General features: G+C 41.2%; 1 protein-coding gene across 2 annotated transcripts; it reads left to right on the top strand.

Moving 5' to 3' along the window:
* Positions 1-607: 607 nt before the first annotated feature.
* On the top strand, positions 608-25,805 carry LOC121097637 (merlin-like). 2 transcript variants are annotated; one of them, XM_040614795.1, is made up of 20 exons: positions 608-1,059; positions 2,408-2,517; positions 4,176-4,428; positions 5,918-6,035; positions 7,814-7,939; positions 8,305-8,427; positions 12,073-12,156; positions 12,960-13,028; positions 13,219-13,301; positions 14,504-14,579; positions 15,031-15,168; positions 16,913-16,987; positions 17,757-17,870; positions 18,315-18,437; positions 19,005-19,222; positions 20,120-20,222; positions 20,886-21,013; positions 21,614-21,764; positions 22,432-22,641; positions 23,671-25,805. In XM_040614795.1, the coding sequence occupies exons 3-20, from the start codon at positions 4,421-4,423 to the stop codon at positions 23,704-23,706; spliced, it is 1,983 nt and encodes a 660-aa protein (XP_040470729.1). In that variant the 5' UTR covers positions 608-1,059; positions 2,408-2,517; positions 4,176-4,420; the 3' UTR covers positions 23,707-25,805. The 2 variants fall into 2 exon arrangements, with proteins under 2 accessions (XP_040470729.1, XP_040470739.1); XM_040614805.1 differs by lacking the exon at positions 2,408-2,517.
* The last annotated feature ends 2,153 nt before the right edge of the window (positions 25,806-27,958 follow it).

Below are 27,958 nucleotides of genomic sequence, written 5' to 3'. Positions count from 1 at the left end.
CGTGTTTCAGGGGATGGTGCTGGCTGCAGTGGGCTCTTCTGTGGCTGCATGGCACGGAGGTCTGCACACAAATTGGTGTACTCTTTGATCTGCTGCAAAGTTAGGTAAATGAGGCAAATCTTGTAGGCATTTCTATGTAGACCTGGGATAATTGTAACATGCACAAAGGGAGAGCTGGCCTGTTGTCCTTGCTTATCCACACTGTGGTAGAAATTGAATTTTCTGTAAATCTGTATAAAAAATGGACAATTGGGGGGGGTGTGGAAAACCCCAAATGCCCAACTTGCAAATGGAATAATGACAAAAATCCTTGACTATGCTATTGCCCTTGGGGTAATGTGCTCCTGGCAGCTCATTGAGCTTGTGGTCTCTGTTCTTGTGGTGGCTTCAGGCTGATGATGGGTTTTTTATTATTATTTTTACTTTTTTATTTATAATTTATATGTGTTCATTTTTTTTCCTGTTGCCAAGTATTTTGGCTGCTGCCCACTTTTCAGGCTTGTTCTCTGTAGGCATTATTGTCCCATCATCTCTCACCACAGGAAGAGGGCAGGTAGGGGATTGTGTTTACTTAATGGGACATCACTGTGCAGCTTCCCTTTTTAAGGTGGCTGGGTATGGTGAGAACAGGCTATTCCTTGTATGGCTGGAGACACTGTTGGGATAGTTTGGTCAGATGCTATCCAAGGAGTTATTTGGAAGTCCATCTGCTCATACAGATACCCAAGTCAAGATTCATGGGCTTCTCTTATTTTAGTGCCTTGCTGTTTGAATTAAAGTGGAGAGAAGTTGGGAGGAGTCTTGCTGGCACAGGCAGGAAATAGTTAAAGAGCCTTACATATCACCTGGGAAAGCAATTCTTTGATTTTTCAGAGGGCGCTAACATGCTGCAGTTCATAGGAAACAAAGGAAAGGGGATCAAGTATAAAAGTTGTTCTTGGATTTTATTTTCAGTGGCAGAACTTGTGAGGGCTGGATATTGATGTCTGCTGAAAAATATGGAATTTTGGATTAAAAAGAATTATTTTTTTCTTATTCATTTGGAAAATGATCTGTGAGGTAAGTCTTGATTCCGACTGGTGACTTTAGATAGCTTCTTTTTACATTGAGAGGTAAGAAAAACCTTTGTATTGCTGACCCATTTTAAAACAGTGAATACTTTGCTTAAATTGTTACTTGGGCAGGGCAGGGAGCACAGGCAGAAGTGTGAGTCAACAACTGTAAAAAGCCCACAATGCTTTCCTGTATTGTTAACATTCACATTGCTTGCATTAATTTCTGAGCTTAAGTATAGAAATTCAGGAACCAGGAGAAGCGTAATGAGTCAGGGGAATTTGTGATTAAGAGTTGCAGTATGTATTTCAGCAGTGACAGGGGACTTTCAAATTGTAGTAGTATCTATGTTAATGTACATCTGCAGTTGATGCTTCAAGCATCTTCTGTTGGTGGCTCATAAAGTACTTCCCAAACCTTGCTTCTTTAAACCACACTGCGCTCCTGAGGGTTTTATGTTTCCAGCTCTTGTAAGGACTTTGCTAGTAGATGGTACAGTTTCTGCTCCTGTGCATGTGCTGATCCTTAAGGGCAGACTTTTTCTGGCGGGGGGGTATAAGAGAGCAGTGTCACAATTGCCATTAATTCCTAGCCTGTCAGCTGTTGAGAAGTCTCACCTTAAAAAGTGCTACTGTTTTTTTTGTGTGTGAAAACAGATGCTTTTTCACTTGAGTGTAGCTGACCAAAGTGTGATTGGATGGTAATAGATCATGCACAGTTGTCACTGAAAGCAAGTGCTGTGTGAAGGGAGATCTTTATATCCTGTGGAGAGAGCCCTGCAAACTACCCTTTACCTTCAAAATGCTAAACCAAAAGTAAATTGTACTCTCACCCTTGGGAAGGTTAGTTGAAACTTGTTGCTTGAGATATTTCTCTTTGTCTAATGTACTAAATTCTGGTTGATTTATTGAGCTTTTTTTGGGAAATGCTGATTTAATATTTTTTCTCTTTGAAATTTTCAGTTAATACCGTAAGTGGCTGGTATATGGGTTATCTCCCATTTGGATAAAATGTGCCGTGCAGTAGTGTAACATGATGGCCAATCTAGTGCTGTGATATAGATAAGCATCAGTCCTTGCAAGAGTCGCCTTGCCAGTTCTTCTTGCTAGTGCTTGCTGTTGCTGGTTTCCTTTGCACCCCCACGTTTTGCTCAGGCACTAGTTTCTCATTGTCAAGAAGGGAGAAGACTGTAATCCAGTCAAAGCTGCTGGATGTTGGTTCTTTCATGATGGACATGAACACACTGAAAGGCAGAATCAGGACTGTTTAGTTCCTGCAGATTATATTCCTCATCGCAATTTCTGTTCCCCTCATCAAGCAAAATTTTTATCATCTTTCTGTTAATTTTCCGAAGGTGCAGGCGAAGCTGTGGATATTCGCAACTTCTGAACTATCTGTTCTGAGAGTCTGACTGGACAGGAATCTTTCATCACCCCACCCTATTTTGCATTAGTGTGTTATTTGGTAAGGTTATGACATGCTCTGATCTATCACATTTTGCTACTTCTGGGTCTTTAGGTTAGATCCACAACAGCAGTGGCAACTGCTGAAATAAGTCACTGGACCTCATGACAGAAACTCTTATCTTTAAACACGTTGCACATGATTCACAGTTAAATGTGATTAGCAGGGATCTAGAGAGTGGGTTGCTTTTGCGTTTAAATGAAAGATTGCAAACCCAGATTGTCCTATTCAGCAAGATTTCTCTTATTTGAAAAAGTTATTTTTCTAAAAACTTGACTGTTAAGTGCTTTTGCTTATGTTGTCAGTGTCTGACATGCATTTATGCTATTCAGTATTAAAACCTTTTCTATTTCTTTACCAGTGCTATTGATTAAAATGCAGTTTACATTTCTTGGGAAAATTTGATATTCAAAAATGTCTCTTCACTGAGTCAGAATGTACTTTTCCGTGGAATAAAAATTCTGGAAAGGAAAAAAATGCTATTGGAAATGTTGAATAAACTATATTGTCATTTCAACCAGGTTATACAAGAAAAAAGAACAAACTTCAAAGTCAAAATTAAGCACTCTGGTATTTTTGTCATATTTTGAGAAAATTAGTACATTCTTCTGCAGTTGTTCAATTTTATCTGTTCAGCATTTTCCATATGAAACTCTTTGAGAATGTTCTGAACTGGCCCTAATTCCAAGTTCCTGTTTAATTCAATTGGCTGTTTCAAATTACATATTAAAAATGAATTATGAAGCTTTTTTCTCCGTTGTCTTCAGCCATTGGCGTTTCTTCTAGAACTAATAGAAGGGGTTGTTTCCAGCATTGTATAGTAGTTTGTACTTTTCATGCTTTAACAGCTGTGTCCAATGGTACAATTATTTACAGTAAGTCTCTGGTTTTGAAGAAAACTGGACAGGAAAGACCTTTGGAATGCAACACAAAAATATAATTTTGCTGTTAGCTGTGTTGCAGCTTGCAGATTAGAAATAAAAAAAATACTGGAATAATTACTGCTGTTTTGGATGCCTTCACATGATGCTTTCCTTGTCAATATTACTGTGGTTGTATTACACCACAGTACTATGGTTGGTTTTGGTTTTTAGAGATTCCTTTCCCCTTAATTGAGAACACTTTTCTATGCTAAGCAGAAAGGACTTGAACTCTACTCGGAGTGCAGTGAAGTGTTGCCTGAATTATAAAGGAAGCTCACTCTGTGGCAAGATCTGTTTTTCACTCCTCTTTAAAGTCTTCCCTGAGGATGAGGTGGTGCCTGGGGGTGATGGGATTTGGGCTCTGGATATGCCTACTATGGCTTGCACTTGTTGTTGGTAGTGTGAACTGGCCTTTCCTAGGGCTGGTGGCAGCAGCAGAAGGGCCAGTTTGGGGAGTGTGCTTTGAGGGCGTGTAGTTCCCTCTAGCCTTGAGGAGGGAGCAGATACTGTACACCGTTTTGCATAGAAGTTCAGAAAAACAGAAATTCCACCCTGTGCTTTTCCAGCATCATAATATTCTTATTGTTAGTGATTTTTTTCTTAGAGTGTAACCGGTCTGCAATTTAAGTTCATTACTTCTTGTTCTGACCATTGTGGTTATGAAGAGCAGGCATAATAATGTTTCGCCACACTTGTCCCTTCTCTGTACTAACCCATACTTTCATTTTGCCACAGATTATTTTCTAGCCCTTTGAGCTCTCCTTTGGATTCTTTCCAGTTAGCCTGTTATCTTTCCTGAAGTGTGTTGCCTCAAACTGAACAAGACTTCAGCAGAAGATTTACAAGAGCCAACTGGAGAGAGAGAGAGAAGGACTCAGCTGATCTCAGTGGTGTCAGAAAGATAAATTTCCTTCTGAGCTTTTCTTCCCCACTCGGAGTTGCCTCAAGTACTTGTTTTCAACTCTGCCACTGATGTCCATATGATTTGGTAACTAACTCATCTGTTCCTTTGCCTCAACTTCCCTACAATTTGAAAAGAAAAACTTCCGTATACATTTACCTCAAGTAGCTAAATACTACTTGAAATTTCTGGATGGGGGGCATGTGCAAAGTAGATGGAAAAAAATCAGTAATTTGCAAACCGATTTAGAGCTCAGCAGAAGCAAAGAAAGGGACAAGATATTTTATAAAATCCTGGAAGATACAGGCAAATGGAACTTTTCAGTTTAGACTAGAACTTTATTTTGGAATTCCTTAAGGAGAGATTGGAAGTCTGCCACACTGTAATAGTCTTATACTGTAGGAAACCAAGAATGCCTCGGTCTCTTCTTGACCTATATAGTTCACAGACACTAACTAGGTTGTACAAGTTTGAGCTGTTAATTTTGTAAAGTAAAAGGAAAATAACTTTACAGGCTGATGTCCTGTGCTCGGAAATAAACATCAGAGAACTGCATAGTGCAGATTCGCACTATCATTTAACCCCAACTTTCAACATTTGGTTTGAATGGCGTTCACAAAACCCCTGTGGCTGTGAACTAGCATGTCTCATCAATTTTCTTGATGGCATGCAGTCAGCTGTATTTAGAGTAGAAGATTTGTGAAGGAATTTTCTGTAGGTTTCTGTAAAATTAAATGTTTCACAAGAACTCCACTGGGAAAATTTCTTTTCTAAATAACTTTTATCATTGTGAGTTTAGAATGCCCAAGAGCATGTGGGAAATTCGGTGTAATTTCACTGCATGTATTCTTGGCATTTGTATCATCTTGGAGTTAAGATCTCATGCTGTAAAGAAACTCAATAGGTTAGTTGCTCAAGGAGCCATAACTGGTAGAAAAGAATTGAGTTGGATTTGATATCCTGAGATTTTGCTGTGTGATGTGGCATTCCACTGTGTTTATAAGCAGAGCTTCCACTGATGCTTTTGGTGTAGGTACATGCTGCAGAGACATTTGAGAAACAGACTTTTGCTTGAATATGTAAAAGATACGAGGCATGTCGTATTTCTGTTGGCATTATTCAAAAGCCAGGTATTACTTTTAGGAAACTGTAAACATTCATCCATTGCAGAGTTTTGTTGCAAGAGACTGCTGAATTGCATGGATGTGGGTGATTGTGTGGAGCACAAGGGCTGGATTGGAGGTTCCCTAGATGTCCTCAGCTGTACTGAGAGGCAGGCCCCTGGATCTTGCAATGTAAGGTCTGAATGATGTTCTTCCTAGTACTACAGGAACCCAGTGTTTGCTGAGGTCTGAGGAAAGATAGTAAGGCTGTTTTGTAGCCATTTGTTTTAAGGAACAAACTAAATTTAAAGGCCAAACTAAATTTTTTGTATCAACATCCTTATTCTCTTGGCCACAAAAATGCACGTTTAAAAGTGACTTTATTTTGCAAGTTTGGACTCATCCTGCTTTGGAATCTAGCCAAGAAAATGTTACTCAATTTCAAGCCCTAAATGTAACACGTTTGATTTCAGGTGTGGCTATCCTCATAAACTAAAAAATATGTCCATTCGAGGCCTGAAGAAGAAACAACCAAAGACTTTTAAAGTCAAAATTGTAACGGTGGATGCTGAAATGGAGTTCAGCTGTGAGGTAAGAGTCCTCAGCAGAATGCTAGAAAGATGGAGACTGACCTTTGTATTAGCAAGACACAAATTTGAAGAGCTCAGTTTATAAATTCATGGATGGTCTTAAAACTGGTCTGTTATTTTTATAAACAATGTATTACTTAGTCTCAGATGCATTCTTCTGTTAAAAAAATTTGACTGTTCAGAGTTTGAAGCTGTTTCCATTAAATCCATTTGACTGACATAGCTAAATTAGCAGTAGGCCTGCTTGCTTTGTAAGTGTTCCAGCACATGATGCAGGGCTTGTCAGTAAGTATACCTACTTCTCCACAAAACTGTGGGTTTGTTTTTTTCATAAATGGCATAACTCCTTAAGATGCTGCCAGCCTGGGTAAAGAAGTCGGGTCAGAACTGGTCCTAAGGTGTTGCTTATAAAATAATTTCTCAAATTATACTTTAGTGCTCAGTTGATCTGGGACATTCTCTTCAAATCTGCCATTTGTAAGCTGCAGTTTGCCTCTTACTGTTGTATCTCTGTTTTGTATCTCTGGGCAGAAGAGAAAAATGATGAAATGAAAAAACTTGCTTGTCTTCTGTTGGTTACTGCTATCTAGTAAATTGGATAGGGAAATCATGACTGCAGAAAAAATATGGAAGAAAGCAAATACAGCAAGTGATCAATTGCTAAATGAATTGGACTGCACTGCTGGGAAGACAGAACTGTGCCTGATTAATTCCTACTCATCCAGGAAAAGCAAAAAAAGATGTACAGTTATTTCAAGAGGAGTTAGAAAACCGAAGTCCAATCAGATTGGCGAGTCTAATGAGACTTGGATGTCTTGGGGGGGGCATTTAGTATTTAATTTACTAGGTGCCTCATAGACAGAATAGATTAGTCACAAGCAGTGCACTTCTGTGATTTACTGATCTAGAATACTTGCAGGCTGATTTGTGAAAATAAAGGATTTGGAAAATCTGATTTAAAGATCAGAGTCCTTGTTAACAACACCAGCTTAATGTATTCCTTTGCTAGATCTCCCTTCTCCCCAAACACTGCTCTTTTGCTGGGTTGATTTTTCTGATTTCCATCCAAATATTGCCTAAAAGTTTTTTTTTGCCATTAAGTTTTTAGTGGCTGACCCATGCAATTTGATGAAATCTTTTTAACATGTAGCCAAAAAAAAGAAACTGATGTACAGCCTTTTCAATGAAAAAAGGATATATCATATGTGTGTGAATTTTGGGACCTTTAATCAAAGGTTGCTCTCTATGGAGCCAGGCTACTAAATTACTCTAAAGACAGTCTCCTGTTCATTTAAATCAGAGTAGCATAAAGGCTTGGCTTGGTGCCACTGAAATAGCTGAGGTATGTGAACGATGGATTTATTTTCATTGTTTGGTGCTTCTGCACTCTGCCGTGACACTCCTTTGATTTCCCCTGGCCTTCTCTCAGTCTCTCCAATTTATATAACTATTGAATAAGATTTTTACAAATTATTAATACAGCCTTGCTGTATCTTAGGAAATCAATAGTGCAATCCTCATTCCCTGTGCTAATGAAGTGCTTGATGCTGTGGTCAAATGACTGCAGCTGCTCTGTGAATCTTTCTCTGGAGGAGAGGAAGAGGAGGTAAACAGTGTAACTATTGCATGTTTGCTGGAGACAGCAGTAGGCATATTTCATTGCAAAGCTAGTGCTGAAATAAGTTCATAGGAGAAAGGCAAATGGTAGCCTAGTTTGACTAAAATGTAGCAAATTCATTCAAGACATACCTGTTCTTAATTTTCTTTTTTTTCTTTTAGATGAAGTGGAAGGGAAAGGACTTGTTTGACCTGGTGTGCCGAGCACTTGGTTTAAGGGAGACTTGGTTCTTTGGCTTGCAGTACACAATAAAAGGAATGTGCACCTGGTTAAAGATGGACAAAAAGGTATAGGAAACAAAATAAGTGTAGCAATTTTCTACTTGTAAAAAGGTCTACTATTTTTAAGCACAGGAGCTAAAGGAATGTGTTATGGGATGACTCATAATTTTAGATTATAATTTTTTAGACTAAAGTTCATTGTGTTATTTGGTCTGATTGCTTCTATCATGTTTGACCTAAAGTATCACATACCAGTCACAACTATATGCACTGATGGCTATTAGATTAAAGCTCAGCATTGCCCTTCCTTCTGAAATACGCAAAGGCTGCTTTAAGTGGGTTCTTAGCTGCTTTCTGATTTTTCTCTGGAATATTATTTTGAGACAGTTGCGTACCATTTTTGGTGCTGATTTTATTTCATCTGTGAACAGGTTTTAGATCAAGAAATCCCCAAAGAAGATCCCATTAGCTTTCACTTTTTGGCTAAATTCTACCCAGAGAAGGTAGAAGAGGAACTGTTACAGGAAATTACCCAGCATTTATTCTTCCTTCAGGTCAGGAACATTTTTTAACCATTAATTCCTTCTGTATTTACCCCAGTCCTCTTGTATTGTCTTTGATCTTGTTGGCCGCTGTTAGTCTCAGAATGATTCTGCTGGCTTCAGCTGTATTGGTGTCTTTGTAAAGATCTCACCTTTTTTTATGAAATACAAACACTTCTCCTGACTGCTGTGGTTTTGTGTACTGGTAAGCTGACTGTTGTTTGCCTTCTGCAGATTTTTGTTCTCTTGATGGCTTCTCAGTTACTGTTTGTGCTAGGAATGGGAGTTAAATTGCTGAGACACGTAGTTTCATGTAAAATTACTTCTACACCTGGCAGTTTGGGTGTTAATTCCATGTCTACATATTCCAGACTTGTTTTGCTCCTACAATATGTGTTAAAAATCCATGGAAGGCTGGCACTGCTTGAAGAACTGAGGCTTTTGCCCCAACTGGTCAGTGCTGAGAAGTATAAAGTGAAGCCATCATTTTTGTCAGTTTCAGAAGTTATCTTGAACTGTCATCTGGCCTGCTCTGGCTGCAGCCAAGTTGGATGAAGAGAGTCCCAACAGCTCCTTGTCATCTTCATCTCAGACTTGCTGGTGTATCCTCTTGTGTAACCATTCCTTAACCTAATTCTTTCAAAATGAGCAGAATAAGAGACCTGTTATTAGATGTATGCACTGTGTGGGGGAGTGACTACACAAGCAATTAATGGTGGCTGCTGTGAAGGTGGAGAAGAGGGAAGGAATGGTGATAAGCAGTTGGGGACAATAAGCTTTTTCACCCCTATCAGCTGCAGATGGAACAAGACCTGTAATTGCAGCCTATCCCTGAAACTAAAATTTGTGAGTTCCTAAAAGTAGTCCAGGTGGTTACTGGGAGATCTTGTGTATGACTGTAGAAGGCACAGTCACTAGAAAACAATAACTCCCTAATCTGTCCTTCTTAAATCTTCATTTTTGGATTGTAGGGAAAAAGATCATAGAATTTGATAGCCATTCTGAAATACAGGTTTGTTCATCTAGCAAGTTTGAAAAGGAGTGGAGCAGTGTACACAGCAAACAGGAGGTTCACCGCAGTGATCCTTTTAAAGACAAAGTCTGGAGGCATCATCATATTGTCTGATAGCCTGTGATGAGAAGTGCTGTTCCCTTGGTATTTCTTCTGAAATGTCCAGACTTGTACAGGCTGACTTCTTGCAGTCAAATTAGCCAATTTGTTGTCTTCCCTACCACATTGAAGCGGGTGCCTACTACTCAGGGTAGCAGAAAATATCCCAGCCCTGGCAAATCTTCATTATAGGGAACAGAGCCCATTTGAGCTCTGCCATAGGGGCAGCTACTGAGGAGCTGCAGGACAGAAGTACTGTGCTCAAAAGCAGAGATGTTAGCTGCATGGACAGCTTGGTCTGTATGCCACGGTGATTCTTACAGATTTTAAAATTTTCATGAGATGGAAACCAGTAAAAGTAATAAAACCCATGTGTATTGATGCTAGTAGCTTTGCAGAGACAGCTTTATTTGCCACTTTTTTTTTTTGTTCCAGAAACTGTTAGGTTTCTTTTAGGTACATTGAAAAGTAGATAAAAGGCCAAATTTTGGAGTGCAGTGCTTAGTTATCTAAATAAAGATGCATCAACCAGGAAAACTCATGCTGTGCGCCGAAGCTGCAGCAGTAGGTATATAGGCATTGAGTTTGGAATGATCACTTGTTGGTCAGCTGTTTGTTCCAGTATGTGTGACATCCAGCTTCTCTCCTGAGTTGCTGTAGAGTCCTCTGCAAGTTACAGCCAGCGTTCTGGTGTTGCTGTGTTCTGGTAGCTTTCAGCACTATGTGTCTGTGCATGTAGACTGGGTGTATGGCATAAATTCAGTCTGCATCTGTAAATAAACACAGTAAATACCCTTGTTCCCTGAGGAGTATGTATTAATGAAGTAATGGGAAAATGCTGTTCTGAGGGTTAATATACTAACTAAACTTTATCCAGAACCCTTAACCACTTGGCAATTTTTTTCTTAAGCTAATTTTGGAAAGGAATGAGAGGGGCAGAAGTCTTTTCCTCATCTTTTAATCCTGATTTTTTTTTCACTTTTTTCTTCTCTCCTTGAACCTGCCTTGACTAGCAGATATGCAATTAACAAATTCTTCTCATTCCAAAGTAGAAAAACAAGACTGAAACAAATTTGAACTTGCAAAGTTTCCTGACTATAAGAATTTAAGATCACACCTGGATGCTAATAGGGAAAACATGTACAGACATCTGGATGCCTACAGACTTCAGCTCTACTGACTATTCAGACCTTTACAAATTAATGTGGCATAACAACTTTTCACAAAATGTGTGAATAAATGCAAATGACTAAAGCTAAATCTTGTCTTTTTATAGATTAGGTATTTTACTCCTTCATAAAGTAGCACAACAAAATGTTCTTGTAAGAACTGATCAGAAAAAAAACCCCAGAACTTATGGGTGATCTGTCTTAAGTTGTTCTAAATTCTAAAACACATGATTTGCACCATGGAGTATGAAAGCTGGAGCTTTCCAATTTGGAAGAAAAGTCTTTTCAGTCTTTTCATTCTTTCCATTTTAACAGCTCAGAAAGAATTTTCCCTGTACTATAACTCAGGTTCATATATTGTGCTCACCAGAGGCTAAATTTAAAAGAAAAACTTTCATGGTGGTTCATTTCAGTTCATAGTACGTACAGTGCCAAAGTGTATTTCTAAAGATAGCCTAGTGCTATCTCCAGTAATTTTTCTTTTTGGAAATGTTTAAGACTGTGGATAATGCAAAATTTTCTTGTCTTGTGCTTGTTAGTAGGCTAAGTACATTACACCTGAGAAGAAGATTTGTGAAGATTAATTTCCTGTTCCCTCCTTAAGTTTTCAAGTAAAAATTACACAACTGGTTTAAAACCAAGTGAGATCTTACAAACTATTACACCTCTGATCTTGGTAGCACCATAGATTATTAAAACAAAAAGTATGTTAAAATGCTTTACCATTTATACTGAGCTTTTATTTTTAAGCCCTTATGTTTTTGTTGTGCTTGGACCACTGTAGCTGAATAAGTGCCCTATTAGCTTCTCTTTGTGGGGTCTCCTTTATTCTCTCTTTCTGGAAAGCTTTAGAATGTGCTATTACAATTTTCAGTATGTCTCTGTCCTTGGCAAGATCAGTCATCTGGACAGTCCTGAGCTGTATGGTCTGGTTGGACCTGCTTTGACCAGGTGACCTCCAGAGGTCCCTTCCAACTTAAAATTTGATGATTTACATGTAAAGTTAACTTTTCCAGAGCAGGAAGATAAAGAGCTGTTAAAAGGAGTGAAGTGCAGACAATAAAATTAATGTTTTGTAGCAGATTCTTTTTCAGAACTCCTTTATATAAATGTGTGAGGTAGCCAATTGGCATTTCTGTGAACTTAAAATTAAGACACTTTAGCTTTCAAAAGTTGTTTGTGGTTGGTTTTTTTTCATTAAATGTAATGCTAAGTAAAGGCTTCCTGTGTTTCTGAATGCCATTTTATTGTTGCTGTTAACTCATAAAGGTGGTTTGGTGTCAAGTTATAGTCCAGGCATGCCTAATTTCATTTCGAGCCTGATATAAGTCCTGACTTAGAGCTTCTTTAACTTACTCCCCTTTTCTCTTGATTTAGGTTAAGAAACAAATACTGGATGAGGAAATCTATTGTTCTCCGGAAGCAACAGTTTTACTGGCTTCTTATGCTGTTCAGGCCAAGGTTTGTGTATAGAAATGCTCTCTTTTTATTTATTTTTTTTCTTTTTAACCAACACATATACATGGTGGCATGCAAAACACAGCAGTGTTAAAATTTGCTATTAAAGTAGATCATCCTGGGAGTACAGGTGCAGCTAGAAAAATAAGCATTAGATATTATTCCAAGGATTTTGTTGTTATATTCTATGCTTATATATTATACTTCTGCAATGTAGGGAATTTCTTTGGACCTAACATTTTAATGTAATCTTTCTTCCAGCTAGAATTATTTCCTGTTGTTTTTAAAAAAAGTCCCTGGATACAGTAGGTGCTGATACCAGAGCTCACAATGGAAGGACATGATGTATTTTAATATCTCCCAGAACACAGTTCACTTTGCCACTAAGAGCCAAACTTATACAATGGCAGGAGGTGAACACAAATTCTGAGTAGGGCTGGCCCTCTGCAGCAGCCCAGCCTATATGCAGTAGGCTATAGGAGTAGGGGAGCTTACACACCTGAATGTAGCCTGTAGTTTGGAGGAGGGTATGAAGTCATGGGAGATTCCTTCATACCTGGGGTTGCTGAGGGCTGATGGTTATAGGCTGCTGTAGTTGGCTGTATTGGAGCCATGTGCATAGCACAAAGGCTGGAAGTAACTTCCATGGACAGTTCAGATGAGGGGAGCCTGTCTGTTATGTGTTACTCTGTATGCAGGAGAACCAGAACAAAATCTGTCTCAAGCAATCGCATCAAACTACAGAAACAAGTTCTTTAGTGTTCTGCATCCAACAAACTGAAGTTTCTTTTCTTTTCTTGGGACAGTATGGTGACTATGACCCAAGCTTTCATGAGCCAGGCTTTCTAGCCCATGATGAACTTTTACCCAAAAGGGTAAGTCTTTATTCTGTATAAAACCAAATATTTGAGTATACTCTTTGCAACATGGATATTGCTGTGGGATTAACCAGAGCATTAGAAACAGTTTGCCCTGAACTTGGCAAAATGAGCTGTGATTGCTTGAGAGAGGCAGCACATATATTTATATCTTCAAAGGACAAAAAACCTCCTTCCTGTTGTGTAGGTCCTCAGGCAGTATCAGCTGACAGCCGAGATGTGGGAAGAAAAGATCACTGCTTGGTATGCTGAACATAGGGGTATTGCCAGGTATTGAAATTTCATTTTTTGGAAATCCTGTACATTTCAGTAACTGGTTATTTGCTGTCTTCAGTGAAATTTGGCTTCTAGAGAGTGAGCAAAGAAATAATTGGTTTCCATGCTGTGATGTTAATAGGTTAAGCTGTAACCAAGGATAAAAACACCCACTCATGTGGGGTAAAAAGTCTTGTGTAGGGCTCAAAGTGCTTTTAAACTGGACTTGCTTTGAAGTGAACAGAGGAGCTGAGGGCTGTTGCAGAACTTCATGACCTAGTGTATCTAAAACAGGAGTCCTGTCTCAGCAGAGTCCATGTATACTAGCAGAGAGAAATTCCTCCAGAAAGTCTGAGTTATGTTGAATTTGCAGTTAGCCCGGAGAGTTTAGCCTTTTCTTTTAAGGCTGTTATCTATCTGGGGTTGCTGGTGTGTCTGCCCTACACAGCCGCTGCCTTTCTGGAGCCATATCACACCATTCTCCCCCTAGAATAAAAAGAATGAATCCAACATATTTTATACCTTATGAAATCATGGCTCAAGAGTATCAGCATACTTATCAAGGAACCAAAACAGTAAAGACACAGCATCATAGTTCCAGGACTGAGTTTTGATGGTAGTCCATGTGGTCATTCAGCATGCCTGGAAACTCAATTAAACAAAAAGCAGGAGCTGTTGGCACCCAGAGACAGCCTTTCCTAATATTTCGGTTCAGTTTCTCTTTGACTGTTGTAGGTGCCTCTGCACTATTTTTACTGTTCTCCTCAAGACTTATTGATGCATTATCTTGAAGGGAGAAGAACTGTAGGTGGAGAGATTCTCACCCTTCTTTGGCCTCTGCCTGAAACTGTTTAGAACTTGTTCAGTACTCATTTCTCAACGAACACTATTTCCTGAAGGAAATATCTTCATGTCATGGAAAACAATGGTAGGGTAGATTTCCAAGACATAATAATGATGGAGTGGCAAAACTAATGCAAGGATAAGACTTTTAATAAAATTACACTAAACGTGATTCAAAATAGGTACAGCTGTACTGTCTTTAATCTGTAAAGATGCTGGCTTTATTATCTTTTTCCTGTTGAGAGGAAGATGGCAAAATTAGAGAAAATACAAAGGACCAGATTGTCTGTTCTTTTCTAAGTGGGAAATGTAGTCAGCTAAGAGAGAAAGGTTGGAAAGGAATGTCCAAGTGTAATCATGGCCTTATTCTCTAGGGATGAAGCTGAGATGAACTACCTGAAAATTGCCCAAGACTTGGAAATGTATGGTGTCAATTATTTTCCAATTGCTGTAAGTGCTTTATTTTAGCAGTTTTCAATAGATGTAGATGATGGTACTGCCCTTTTAAAATCCTCCAGGGAGTCTGGAACTGGGACTCCTGACTTCTGCTTTTCTCTGCTGATGGTGGGCTGTGTACTGATTGTCCTGACTTGGTTTACTTGCCTGCTAAATGAGTAGGTGAATAAAACAGGAAAGATTAATGTTTTACGATCTGACAAATGTCTTGAGTAGCTCTGGGTGCGTAATAGGAAGAAGGAGAAATAGACGAAAAGTTTGAGCTGCTATAGTCAGCCTAGAAGGCTGGTTTTATTAGCTAGCAGTGACAACATTTGTAATATTTTCTGGGAACATCTATTTCCTAAAAATACAGATAAATATCAGTGCATTAGAATAGGTATGGTTCTTGTCTGTGGTTGTTTGTCACCATAAATGGCATTTACTGATATCTATTGTTTTTTAGCAAAATAAAAACCATACAGATCTCCTACTTGGAGTTGATGCCAAAGGTATTCATATCTACAGCATTAATAACAGGTTCTCTCCAAATAAGTCGTTTGAGTGGAGTGCTATCAGAAACATTTCCTATAGTGAGAAAGAGGTATGATGGCTTTGATATATTATTCTTTTTATACAGACATGGGTGTGGACTGGGATTCTTGGAACAGGCTGAAAGCTGTCTCTGTTTAAATAATTTGGGGGAGAAGGGGAAAATCATAGGGAGCTTTGTTACGAAACTAAAAATAACAGACCTGCCTTTCAGATGTGCTGCATAACCTTGGTTCCCCTAGGAGACAGAGGCTGCTGTGAGCTCTCCAGCATTGTGGAGCCCTCTGTTCTGGTTCCTTCCCTGCTGCTTGTCCTTTGCAAAACAAGTGTGTTGATCTCTGAAAAAGATAGATATTATGAATGCCACCATGACTAGCTTCTTTGGTTAACTCAGCAGGAATTAGATGATCCATAAAACTTTATGTCATTTTCACATGCAGAAGCTGTCCTTGTAGATGAGGTCTGAAGCACTGTGACAGGAGGAGACATGCAGGGAGATAAGCACGTTTTTCTGCCTGATTTCTGCCGGTTTGTCAGTACATGATTTCAGCCTTCAGCACAACCCTGCCATTGCAATTTCACTGTGATTTCAGAGTCCATCTTTTACTTGTAGAAAGTACAGTGGGAAGGGGGTGAAATTCAGTCTCATTGCAAATCATGAGGCTGCATGGAAGGCTATAATCAGAAAAACAAAACCAGAAAAACTACGTTGATACTGGAATGCTTGGAATTTGTCAGCCAAAGGACAGCACCAGCCTTTTCCATTTTCTGTGGGCCTATTGAAAAAACACTGAGGATGAGATTTGCTGTCCGGAGTTAGATGTGCAGACATTAAATCAGGCAGGGCAGCCTAAGGAGTTCCGCCTCCAAAATGTTTTTGGTTCTTGCATAACACTAAACTTCCCTTCTGGTCTGTGAATAAACTGCTTTAACTCCCTATTGCTGGGAAATTCGGCAGCTCTATATTAAAGCTCCGCTGTATTTGGTGACACATTCACATCCCTGCTCCTCACAAGGCAACACATTCAACCAGTTATTACCTACAGGGTGAAGCAAGCTGTAGGACATTATGATCTTGGTGACTTGGCCTGAAATTATACATTGCATTGCAAATGAGGTATAGGAATAGAGTGCTGCTAACCCATGAGTCACAGAAAACAGGATCTTAAAGAATGGAGCCATACTTTGTTATGCAGCCAAACCAAGCACAGCTTACAAAGTGAAACAGGGTGTACTGACCTGGAAGCATGAAAGCCCTTCGTGTTGTCTGGAAACGGTTTGGGAGATAGGGCTGAAAATGTGAGAAGACAGGACTGATGGTCAGAAGAACAAGTCCTTCAGGCCCTTGATACATTTTGTTTACATCTGCAGTGATTGGTATTCAGAGAGGTGTTTGACATCTCCTTGACTTTAAGAATGACTGCTTCTGGGGATTAGTAATGTATTCTGTTTCCTGATAACCAGTGCTTGTTCCAGTGTTCCTGGTATAGTATGCGGTGCACAGGTGGTGGTGTTATGAAAACTGCCATCCAAACCAGCACCGGGGTGGATCTGTAGGAGGCTTTATCTTCTAACATAGCCTGCTACAGAAGCAGATGAGGAACTTGTGTAACAGCAACCCTGGTTCTGATTCTTTTGAGCAAAATATTTTTGCATTACTCTCCCCATGTTTGTGGCATAAATCACTGCTTCCCTGAAAAGAAGGGGAGATGGGCTAAAGTTTGCATTAGTATTAATAGTTCCAGCTTTGTTTTTCTTCTCACTGTTTCCTTTCTTTTTTTCTTTTGCTTGTGTAGTTAACTATTAAACCTCTTGACAAAAAAGCAGAGGTCTTCAAGTTCTTTTCCTCTCAGCTCAAAGTGAACAAATTGGTAAGAGTCCTGTTTTCTTTCTTTAAAACATCTTGGTAGTATTGATATCTGGGTGACAAATGTTGTGTGTAAAAACTATGGAGAGGCTAGGGAGCACTGTTTCAGCATGTGTTTTCCTGAGGATTGTTCTGTCTGGGAAGTCATGGTACATACACTTGTCCTCTCTGGGAAGGGGAGATGATGGCTGGAAAGCAAGATGTGAAGGAAGGTCCAAATCACAAAGGGAAATCCAGCTACTGGAAGGGGATGATGTAGTGTATGGAGAGGTACAAAGCCACTGCAGCATCTGCCTATCTGGCAGCTGTGGGTTCTTAATCAGCTACTGCCTCTCCTTTTCTGGGAGAAGCAACAAGGAAGAAACCTAATCAGCTGGCTAATTACATCATCACTGATTGCTTCCTAGCACAACCACAGGGGCCGGGTCACTTCTCAGTGAGTTTGTGGAGGGGCCAACACAGGTGATGATTCCCACAGCTATGTCTTGTATACTCTTGGCCTAGATCTATTGCCTGTTCTTATTTGGGAAAATGGAACCGGAGGCCCATGAAGGACAACTTCTCATCCTGTTATGAACTTTTCTGATCTATTACGTACCTGGGCATGAGCCTGCCATGGGTGCTGATTTTCATGGGAGGGAAGCAACTGCCAGCATTTGTGCTGAAGTTAGAATTGTCAGCTTTTGTCCTGTGAGGTCAGTGTGGGGCTCTTTGCCCTTCTGGCTGGAGCACAAGTATATCAAGATCACATTTGCTCTGCTTTTCCTATCCAGATTTTGCAGTTGTGCATTGGAAACCATGACCTATTTATGAGGAGAAGAAAAGTGGACTCAATAGAGATCCAGCAAATGAAAGCACAAGCCAGGGAAGAAAAAGCTAGAAAAAAGGTAAATTCTTTCTGCTTCTCTATTGTTAAAAACACTGATTATTATTCCAGCTGGTGCCCTTGCTGTCCATGCATTGCATCAATATGTGAGTGTGGGAGGTGAGCAAGTGCAGCAGGATTGAATGTGGGAACAGCTGTAGTGTGTGTACAGCATCTGAGGATGTAAGTGATGTTTGTGAAACTGAACAGGTGATCGCAAAGATTTGGGGTACATAACAGAATGATCCAAGTGCTCTTCCAGCAGTCTGAAACAGCCAGTATTACCTGTTTGAGGGGTTGAGTGCTGCAGAGTGCAAGCAGCTTCAGCATTGCATCTCTGGTGAGTATCAGTCCACCAGCTAGTGAGCAGTCCGTTCTTCATTAGATTCATTTGCTGTGCTGCCTCAGGCCCAGATGAGATTCTGCTGCAAACCCACAAACATGGTATTGCTCATTCTATTTCCAGATGGAGAATCAAAGGCTGGCCAGGGAGAAGCAACTCCGAGAAGAAGCTGAGCGAGCCAAAGAAGAGCTGGAAAGGCGTCTTTTCCAGCTGGAAGATGAAGCCAGGCAGGCCAATGAGGCGCTGGTGAGTAGCACATTAGTCTGAATAGTCTTGTGCTTGACAGGCTTTCTTGGTTTGGAAGCATTTTTTTCTTTTCTTATGGTTCCTGTGAGATACAAGGCTGGAGAGTTTTTGACGGCTGGTGGAGAGGGCATGCTGGAATACCTGGGAAAACTCTGATCTGCCATAATCTCAATTTGCCATGAGCCATTTGTTCCCTGTATTTGGTTCACAGTGATTTCTTCAGGCAAAGAGGGAAGAAAGGAAGCAAGCAACCTTGGAGCTGAAATTGGCAGAAAGGGGCATGGTGCACTGGCAACTGAAGGGGCCAGCTTCAATTTTTGGTTAGTCTTTCTCCAGCCTTAAGCAAATGTGTCGTCTTGCTTTGTAAATGTGAGAGGCAGGAATTTCAGGCAATACTGAAGCAGAGGAGGAGCACCAGACCCTACAGTTATGTTTACTATAATTTTTATTTTAAGGAACAATATTGTTATCACTTGATCTTTTGGGAAAAGATGTCCTCTTCCTGACTGTGTGCAGTGGTGATTTTGTAGATGCTAGGCAGGGTAACTAACAGAAATTGTTTCTTAGCTCCGATCCCAGGAAGCAGCAGAGTTGCTGGCTGAGAAAGCTCAGATTGCAGAAGAAGAGGCAAAATTGCTGGCCCAGAACGCTGCAGAAGCTGAGCAAGAGCGACAGAGGCTGGAGATCACAGCCCTGAAAACCAAGGAGGAGAAACGCCTGATGGAGCAAAAGATGCGAGAGGCAGAGCTGATAGCAGTGAAGCTGGTGAAGGAGTCTGACCGGAGGTTAGATACGCTTCAGTGGGGTTGTGTGGTCTCTACTGGGATGCCTGGGTCGAGAGAATGCTGCTTTTCTCAAAGCTAAGCCCAGAAAGGAGGGATTGTTCCTGAAGCAACACTTCAGAATGACTAAGCCTTCTTGCATCTTGTTTCACCTGGTACCAGTGGTTGTGATGCAGGTCAAGGATTTTACAGAGAATTAGATGCAAGGCTTTAGAGAAGTTTAGTATTAAAGATCCAGAATGCAGAAGCATTTCCTATTTAGCATTATCAAAAGAACACTGGCTACTATCTATCTAAATTTACCAGTCTGTATACCCTGTGAGTTATGAGGCTGTTTTCATTCATTAGTGCCAAGTGATGATCTCTTGTATCCCTTTCAGATCTTTGAGAAGTGTAAATCAGGTAAACTCGTGTGGAATACAAGCTACTCTAGAAGTGTTTGCTTGTTCCATAACACTGTGCTGCCTGAAGATGCAGAGCAGACCAGTGTTAACTGGGGATATTTAACCTTACTATTAAGGGCCTTCTGATTGTTTTAGGATACTGCCAAAAAGCTTGCCAAAATAAAGAGTAGATATGTTGCAGCTTTCCCCACCTCAGGGAGGATTTCTGACAGCTTGGAGAATCTGTATCAGCAGGTCGTAACTGAGCCCAAGGAAATCAGGAGTAGGAAAACCATGTTAATTCAGCCAGTTTGTACAGGATTGTCTTTGAAAGCATGTGTCATGCTGTGTCCAGTTAGTTCTCCAAGTGACCATCCTACCACAAGTCTCTGGGTAAAGGAATCACAGTAATGGATGTCATTCTCTGGAAGCTAGTGAAGTGTGTAGCTCTGAAATCCATGTGTTGCTTCTACTGTGGAAATAATCAATCATTTACGTCAGGATATTTGTCTTACAGAGCCAAGGAAGCAGAGCATCTGAAACAAGATCTGCATGAAGCCAGAGAGGCTGAACGGAAAGCGAAGCAGAAACTCTTAGACATAACAAGGCTTAATTACCCTGTAAGTTTCTGCTTTACTAGCCACCACTTAATCTTCAGAGATTTTGATTCCATTTTTATAGCCCACATCAAGCTGAGTAGTGGCATATCTATATCCAGCTAGGGGGTGAACACCTATAGGATCAACTGGTGCTTAAATAGGATGGAGGTTGTATTTGTTCAGGGCAGTGAGGATGATAAAGACAAGACAAAAGTTAAAAACAGGACTGGTGTTGGGACTTAGTCAGTATTAGGCATGAATGCTCTCTCTGCCATCTCAGACAGTACTTTGTGGTGATGGTTGTGCTGTGTTGTCCTGGCATGTGAATTGTCCATGAGTGTCTTCAGGCAAAGCAGAAGGAGCTGTCTTCAGCAAGAAGGCAGTACTAAGGCTGTGTGCCCCAGCTCCCTCTCCTGCTCCAGTCCTGCTGAGGATGTGTTTCCATTCTTTGCTGAAATAGGATTATTGCAGCCAGGATGCTCCTCTGCCCTTGGATCTGTGGGTTGTGGACTTCAGCAGTTCATCTGGGGCTACTCAGGTAGAAGGGAAGGGCTGCAGGAGTGTCTGTGTGTCTGAGAATCCATGGGTAACTTATAAAATGGCTCAGCATGGCATTTTTGCAGAAGCTGGGGGGAGAAACCCGAAATCAAATCTTACTGACAGTGCTTGTGTTCCCTCCTTCAGCATGTGGTCAAGTACCCGCAGTACTCCCCAACTGACACCAGAGATGTCAACTTTGACAAAGGATCCATAAAGCTGGATTTGAAGGACATTGACCTCAAGAGACTGTCCTTTGAGATAGAGAGAGAGAGGTATCAGTATGCTTATGGTGTAAATAAATGAAAATGTTAATCATGGAAAGTACAGAAAGGAAGGAAAAAAACCTCTGGGAATCAGTTTCATCCTGTTAATAACTCAGGATGGCCTCCTACTTGCACATATGGCTGGAGGCCTTTTACTGAGCTGGTGTGGATTATGTCTTTAAGATTAGCTGTTTAGAGGAAGAGTGTTCTGGTGGCATCAAGCCATGACAAGTCCAGAACCCTTCTGTCCTGGGAGGGCATTATGTCGGGGGTACACTTTGCTGGAGTAACAGTGTGTTAGCAGACAGAAGTTTCCCTCTAGTGTTAAAGTATAGTATTGCTTTGATCTAATACATCGAGAGGTTTTTCCTCTCTTGGTCTGGCAGGAAATGCTTGATAAAAAAAAAGTTCGTGTGTGGACCCTGAAGGGTGGAAGCAAACCCCCTCCTCACTGGGTCAGGGGAGTCAGGCTGACATGTGCCATACTTAATTTTGTCTATCAAAAAACCAGAACGAAGTGAAGACTTTCCTCTCTCCTCCTTCCATACATAACTATTCTTGCGCTATGTCATGCCAATAAGCTTTTTATCTCCAATCTATGGACTACAGGCTAGACTACTTAGAAAAAAGCAGAAAATTTGAAGATCGACTGAAGGAACTGAAGTCTGAAATTCATGCTTTGAAATTGGAAGAAAAACAGTCTGGGCTTTACTGTCATTGGAATGAAGTACTGGGATCCTTGGATCGCTCCTTAGGAAATGTATGTACCTGCCTCTTTTTTTTCAACATGAACCATAAAAGAGAACAGTGTGGGTGTGCCAAAGGTAGTTGCTGTATTTCAGCTCAAGGCACATGCTTTAGTACCCTTGATAGCAAAATATTGAAAGTGTGAACACAGACAAGGAAAATTCATGTCAAAACAAAATCTGAGGAGTTTTTTCTGGGTGGGATACCTGTACCATAAGCAAACAATAATCATCTTATTTTACGGATTATGAAATCATAGTAAGGGCTTAAGGTCTTAGAGCAAACTAAATTGCTGTAATTTAATAACACATTTAAGTGTGGTTCATCATAGTTTGCAAAACATTTTCATTTATGTGCTTTGTGGTTGTCTTGGTGTATTTTTTTAAGGCAGTGAGGAACTAAACCCAGATTTTTGTTGTAAGTTTCTTGTTATTTATATAAACGTGGCAGCCTCTTCCTTAGCCAGTGCCAGAATAGGGCTGGCTTTGTCTCTCCAGGTTGTTCCATGTGTGGCAAAGATGGCTCTGAGTCAATAGTTTTACAGAGAGGAGAGGGGCTTGGAAAAATTATTAGGGGAAGATGGCCTTTATTTTCTGACTATGCATCTGACGTTCTCTTTGGCTTGATGAGTGTTGATATAGAGAAGGCATTAAATTTCCGTGTGTTCTTTTCTTTTAAAGACGTCACCATGGATGAAAACCTTCGAAACTGGAGAATCATTGGATATAAATCTTCAAAGACCTTTCCCTGCTTACTCATTAAATACTACAAGCAGTTGGCCTTGTACCAACAAAATTCAACACACAGTGCCAGTGGAAAAATCATCTTTTCAAGCAGATTCCTTGGTTGCCAACAGTGTGGGCACAGGAACCAGGAAACAGATTGTAAAGGTAATCAGATTTCTAAGTAAATTTCCAAACGTTGACTAAAAGTTGTGAGTTTCAGAGAGGTAAAGAGTGGTTGGCTTAAGGACCTGTTTTGTCCAGCTCTGTCACAGCCTCTCTGATGACAAGTCAGTGCGTGGCTGTTGCATGAGTTTGAGGACTCTGCGTTGGCAGACTTCAGGACAGTTTATAACTTGAGGCCACCTGTTTTTTCTCACTTATGATCTAAGCTGGAATGCGAAGCTGTAAGCCTTGGTAAATGAAACTGAGATACCTGTATGCAGCAGGAGGATCTGTGTTAAATGTTACTTTTATCAGCCAGTTTTGAAAATGAGAATATGCTCCCAGGTACAGAGAGCTTACAACATACTGTGCCTGTCTTCTGGTTTTAAGGGGCAGGGAGTAAGATACCAATAAATGCCTAGACTTCCTACAGTTTGGTGCTCTGCTGATGTATTCCCTGTCAAAGAGTCCTGAAGAGCTAATGAGCTGGGTCTTATGAAAAAACGCCCACCAACCTGCTTTTAAATTTCACTACCATGGAGAGTCTAGTATGCATTTGAGAAGAACTGTAAGGGCATGCGGTCTTGAACAGTGGGAAGAAAATCAGCTTTCTCTAGGCAATGCTAATTGTGCAAGGTATTTGGAATAAAGCAAGCTTGATATATTTGCTGCTGTTTTACATGAACAAAGCTGAGGGGGCTTAGGATTGGTCAGAGACTCTAGTGTAACATTCAAGCCCTGAATCTTCAGGGTTGTGTGCTTAGAACTAGAAGGCACACAGCTGAATGTGGCAACGGATGAGGAAGCAGCTTCTTCTAATGCAAGTAACAGAAGCAACTTTTAAAACTAACCTAATCCAAACAGCAGAGATGAGGCAAATATGCTTGTTTCAAGAAGAAAGAAAAAGCTATTGCAGGGTATCTTGCAAAGGGCTCCAGAGCTGGAGGTAAAGGAAGAACCGGACCAAAGCAAGCTACTTGGTTTTAAGTAGTTCAGGGCAGAACTAATTTTTCCTATTTGATTTGCCTGTAGGTTCAGCAGCATGACTCGGATGTGATCTACATTTGAAGCCTCTTGTTTCCTTACCAGACTGGTAAATCCTGGTGGCCATCTTTTTGGCTGCTGCAAAATGCACCTATATGAGGACACTTGCGCAGCTCTGCTGACAGGCATCAGCACAAGAGACATGCTACTGTAGTTAGAGCGGTGTCATTCAGCTTCCAAGTAGATAATGTAAGCTGGGAGAGCTAAAACTGCCAGTATAAAAGGGCTAGTGTCTTTGGGTACAATGGTAAACATACAAACCCAGAGGAGTGTTGTTTACTACTTATGCACTTTTGAAGAAACACTTCAGACTTTGCTAAACCTTCTCCCCCAGGTGTTTTTACCTACTGACTTAGCTGTATGGTACTGTACTCGTGTAGAAAGGATGCTAGGCAGCAAGTTTCCAGGAGATGTTTGGGATGAGGGAAAAAAAAATTGTACATTAACTTGGTGTTTACCTACACAATAGACTGATCATGTTTTTGGTCCGATCCGTAGGAGAAGACTCCCATAGAGTTGCTCAACATTTTAGTGTTTGCCTTTCAAATATTTTTTCCTTGGCTTCCCCAAACATTTCTTAGTTCACTTAATTGATCTGCATTTCTCTATGAGAAATGTCAGCTTTTAATTCCAGATGTAGGAGTGGACATCTTCAAATACCTCTCATTCCTGGGGGAATCCTTTGTTTGGAATGCAAAGCTTCTGTTCTCTCTACAGCTTCTGACTAGGGCCAAGCACTTTCTGTTGCTTTTGCTGTTCCAGCAAACTTTGCATACATTAACTTGTTTCCCGTTCTGTGTAACACAGCTTACAAATTAGACAAAGACAAAAGATGCTATCGGTATCTGCTAAAGCTGGACTTGTTTCTGATGGAGGGGTGCATGCAGCAAAATGTCTGCCTCATTAGTAAAACCTACTTGCGTTTTCCGGTTTTGTGTGTGTTTAAATGTCTGTTTCACCATAAATCTTTGTTCTGAGTACTTCTGGGGAAGCAGATAATATGCAGGTGTAGCTACAGTAGCAGCACAGCTGACATGTGATGTAAAAATTAACATTAATGTTAAATGTGTTCTAAAAGCCAAGCTTCAAAAAACCACCATTCAATAAAAAGCTTCAATTTCTACTTGCTAGTAACAGCTTTGAACTGAATGTTGGGTCAATATTACAACAATAACAAGGCAAGTTCTAAGAACAAACACACAAATCTCCTCTGTCCACAACTCTGACAGACTGAGAGCACGGTGGGGGATAGCATCTGTAGCCAGCTCTGTTCTCAGACTTTTACCAGTCTTGACACTTACACAGGAAGATGCACATAATGGCGATCTGTGGTGGTGTTCTGTTGTCTTGTTTTCTCAGCCTTGAGATAAATTACTGCCTTAGGTGGGTGGGTGGGGTGCATTAATTCTCTTTATAGCTCTGATATGAGATGTTTGCAGGCTGTTGGCAATTGCATGGATAGTTTCTGATCTGTCTGGGAAGAGCCCTGTGTGTGAGATGGAGAAGCTGTCAGAGGTATCAGACTGAAAAGGCAGATGTAGCCAAGGTGCCAAGGGGTTGGGTAGGTGGCACTGACCAGGACTTAAACAGTGATGAGATAAGAAATAGTGCTAGAGGAAAACGGTACAAAACAATTCTGGATGCGGCATTCTTGGATTTGGGGGTGGGGAGGAGTGCTGGGATTTCACTGGTTCTTCTTTTCCTGTTGTATCTTTTTGGTGTGTATCTTGCTGCAGATAACTAAGCTTGTACCCTCATTCTGTCACGTGTGCTGGGGCTTCCTTTTGCTTTTGTGTCTGAGCTGCATCATGGTCTAGGACATAGAGGAAGAGAACTGCTCCAAATGCAGGTTAATTTCTTTGGGCTTGGTCCTGTGTATCACAGTGAACAAAAGGACAGGGTCACACTGCTGCCAGCTTAAAAATGAAGCCTATCTGCACAAGCTGTCCTCAGCCTGCTGGCTCACAGGTGTTCTCGCTGTGCATTGCTCATGCGCAACGCTATCTTCCTGCATGTATGGGTGTTTGAAAGATTAGCTGGGGTAAGAGAAGCAGGGATCTGCTGGAGAAATATCTGCACAACCACAGATGAGTCAGATGCTGTTGCTGGGAGGGCACTGTGAAGAGAAGTGCCACCTGGGCATCAGTTTACTTAAAGCCTAGATAAATATTTGCAGCAATTAAAATTTCTGTGTTGGTGCTTCTGGTGCTCATAGTCACTTGCAGTATTGACCACTTCTTAAAACAGGCAGCTATAGATGTGCGAGGAGGATGTGTCTTTCAGTTGAAGAATGAGAAGTGTGAACCCTGGTTTCCCCCAAAGCAGGGAAGAGAACATAGATACCTTGTCCTAATCCGTAATGGCAAGATTTGTCACCCTAAAGAGTGAGGTATTTATCTAATGATGCTGTTGCCGTTTTTTGAACACTTGAAGCCCAACATACAGCTGATAATGGTGAAGACCCGTGGACCTGCAGGCAGCAGTCAGCAGATGGTGCTGCGATGCTGTGATGCTGCACAGTTCTGCTCTGCACTGGCTCAGAAAGACCTGGCTTGGATAACCCTGCGTTGCTCCATGCAAAATCTCTGCCAATTTGTATGTTCCCACACTAGCCTGAACTTGCTTCTGTTCTCTTCCTGCGGTTTAACCTGACATAATTTTTGATGGGGATTCAAAATATGCAAGCACTATACTCTGAGAAGGGATTATTGCATTAACAACTTTGTCCCATGGGTATGAGCTAACTCCCCATATTACCAAAAAGAAAATACTATAATAGTTCTGACACATCATTGTCATCAGACTGTGCAAATGGCCTCCTGAGTGGATTTCATCCATGACTGTCAGAAGCATGTGGGACCCTGTGTGTCTGGTGGTGCTATGTGTTATATTCCTTAATGCTATTTGAAACAAGCATAGGCCTGTTAAATTTGCAGAGAATGGAGGAATTGTGGTGGGTAGTCTAAAGAGGGTGGGAGAGGCCTGAGAACAGTCTCAAGGGTCACTGCAAGGAGGAAAGAACAAATTCATTCTTTGTTTTCCTGTTGGAGGAGATGCAATGTTCTGGTCTCAAACTACAGCAAAAAATGGAAGAAAAAAATAATGCAGCAGTGAGGAAGTGCTAATAGATCACCTAGAGAGCAAAGCAGTCTGTTCCTGGAGTGACACAGTGAATGTTGATCTTCTGTGTGGAAGCTGATGACTCGCCTCAGCCCTGTTTTCCATGTTTCTCTGAAAAACCACTTGTTTTAATCCCAGGGGGCTTTCTCTGCCCTCTTAAAAACCTTAGATTGGGAAACTGTTTGCTTGGTTCTTGCTCAGTGGGGTGCTCCTGATCTGAGCTGCGGGAGTCAGCAAATACTGTTTAGGCCTTTAGAGACAGCGTGTTGCTCCAGGGACCTGGCTCTTAGAGACCAGCCGGTTCGTACTCACCTAGCCTGCATCCAGGTTGCCCCTGGTCCTGGAAGGTGGGCACCACAGGGCATGTGGCTGACCCCCCGAGTCATCTGCTCTTGACCTTTTTCTCCCTGCGCTGCTGCTGTTAAAGAGTCCAGTCACCGGCAGCAAGATGAGTTTGCACCCTGCCTTCACAGACTGCTGGTGCAGAGCTATGCACAAACAAGCTTCTTCCTCTTCTTCCTGGTAAGCAGGCTGTTGTCCCTGCATCTCTTTGTGGTGTCACCTCACTTCTCTGGAACCTCATGCATTCTGAGCCTATTCTCTTGTACCCAAAGTATTTGTTCTCTGTTGCTGGACGCGGCTGCCAACTTCTTGTGGCCTTCCCAGAGCATCCCTGGTACTTGTGCCCAACCTTTAGGAGTGTGTGTGGGGCACTAGGCTAGCACCTTTCATCTGCTGTTGTCACTTGTGCTCCCAGCCTGCTGCTCTGGGTGATGGGGAGTATGGTGGAGACACAGTCCTGGCATGGGGACAGCTGTGGTGAGTCCTTGGTGGCAAAACCCCCAGGTCAAACTGTTTTCACAGTTCTATGGACAAAAGACAGGCCCAGATGCAAGACTCAGCTGTGTGCTGTTATTTCTGGTTCTCTGCACTTTGGGTTCCTCTCTGTCTTCCTGCAAGGTATTTTCAGGGATAGGGTCAGATTTTTGGAGGCACAGGGGGAAGCCCACCCCTGGGACTGCACTGAGGCATTTCGACTGGGGTAGAAAGTAGTTTTCACACCAAAGAGCACTTTAAATCAGGAGTCCTGGGAGGAGAAGGCTTTGTCATGCTGAATTACACCCAGCAGAGTTAGGGTGGGGAGCCTGCGGGAAGG

Source organism: Falco naumanni, chromosome 1, assembly GCF_017639655.2.
Source record: "Falco naumanni isolate bFalNau1 chromosome 1, bFalNau1.pat, whole genome shotgun sequence".
Lineage (NCBI taxonomy): Eukaryota > Metazoa > Chordata > Aves > Falconiformes > Falconidae > Falco > Falco naumanni.
Note: the sequence above shows the minus strand (reverse complement) of the source record. Positions and strands in the feature narration are given on the sequence as shown.

Excerpts from the sequence above, each read along its gene's own strand:
- LOC121097637 (XM_040614805.1), top strand. Across the intron at positions 7,940-8,304 it reads GGTTAAAGATGGACAAAAAG|GTTTTAGATCAAGAAATCCC; the intron begins GTATAGGAAACA and ends ATCTGTGAACAG. Across the intron at positions 19,223-20,119 it reads GTGAAGGAGTCTGACCGGAG|AGCCAAGGAAGCAGAGCATC; the intron begins GTTAGATACGCT and ends TTTGTCTTACAG.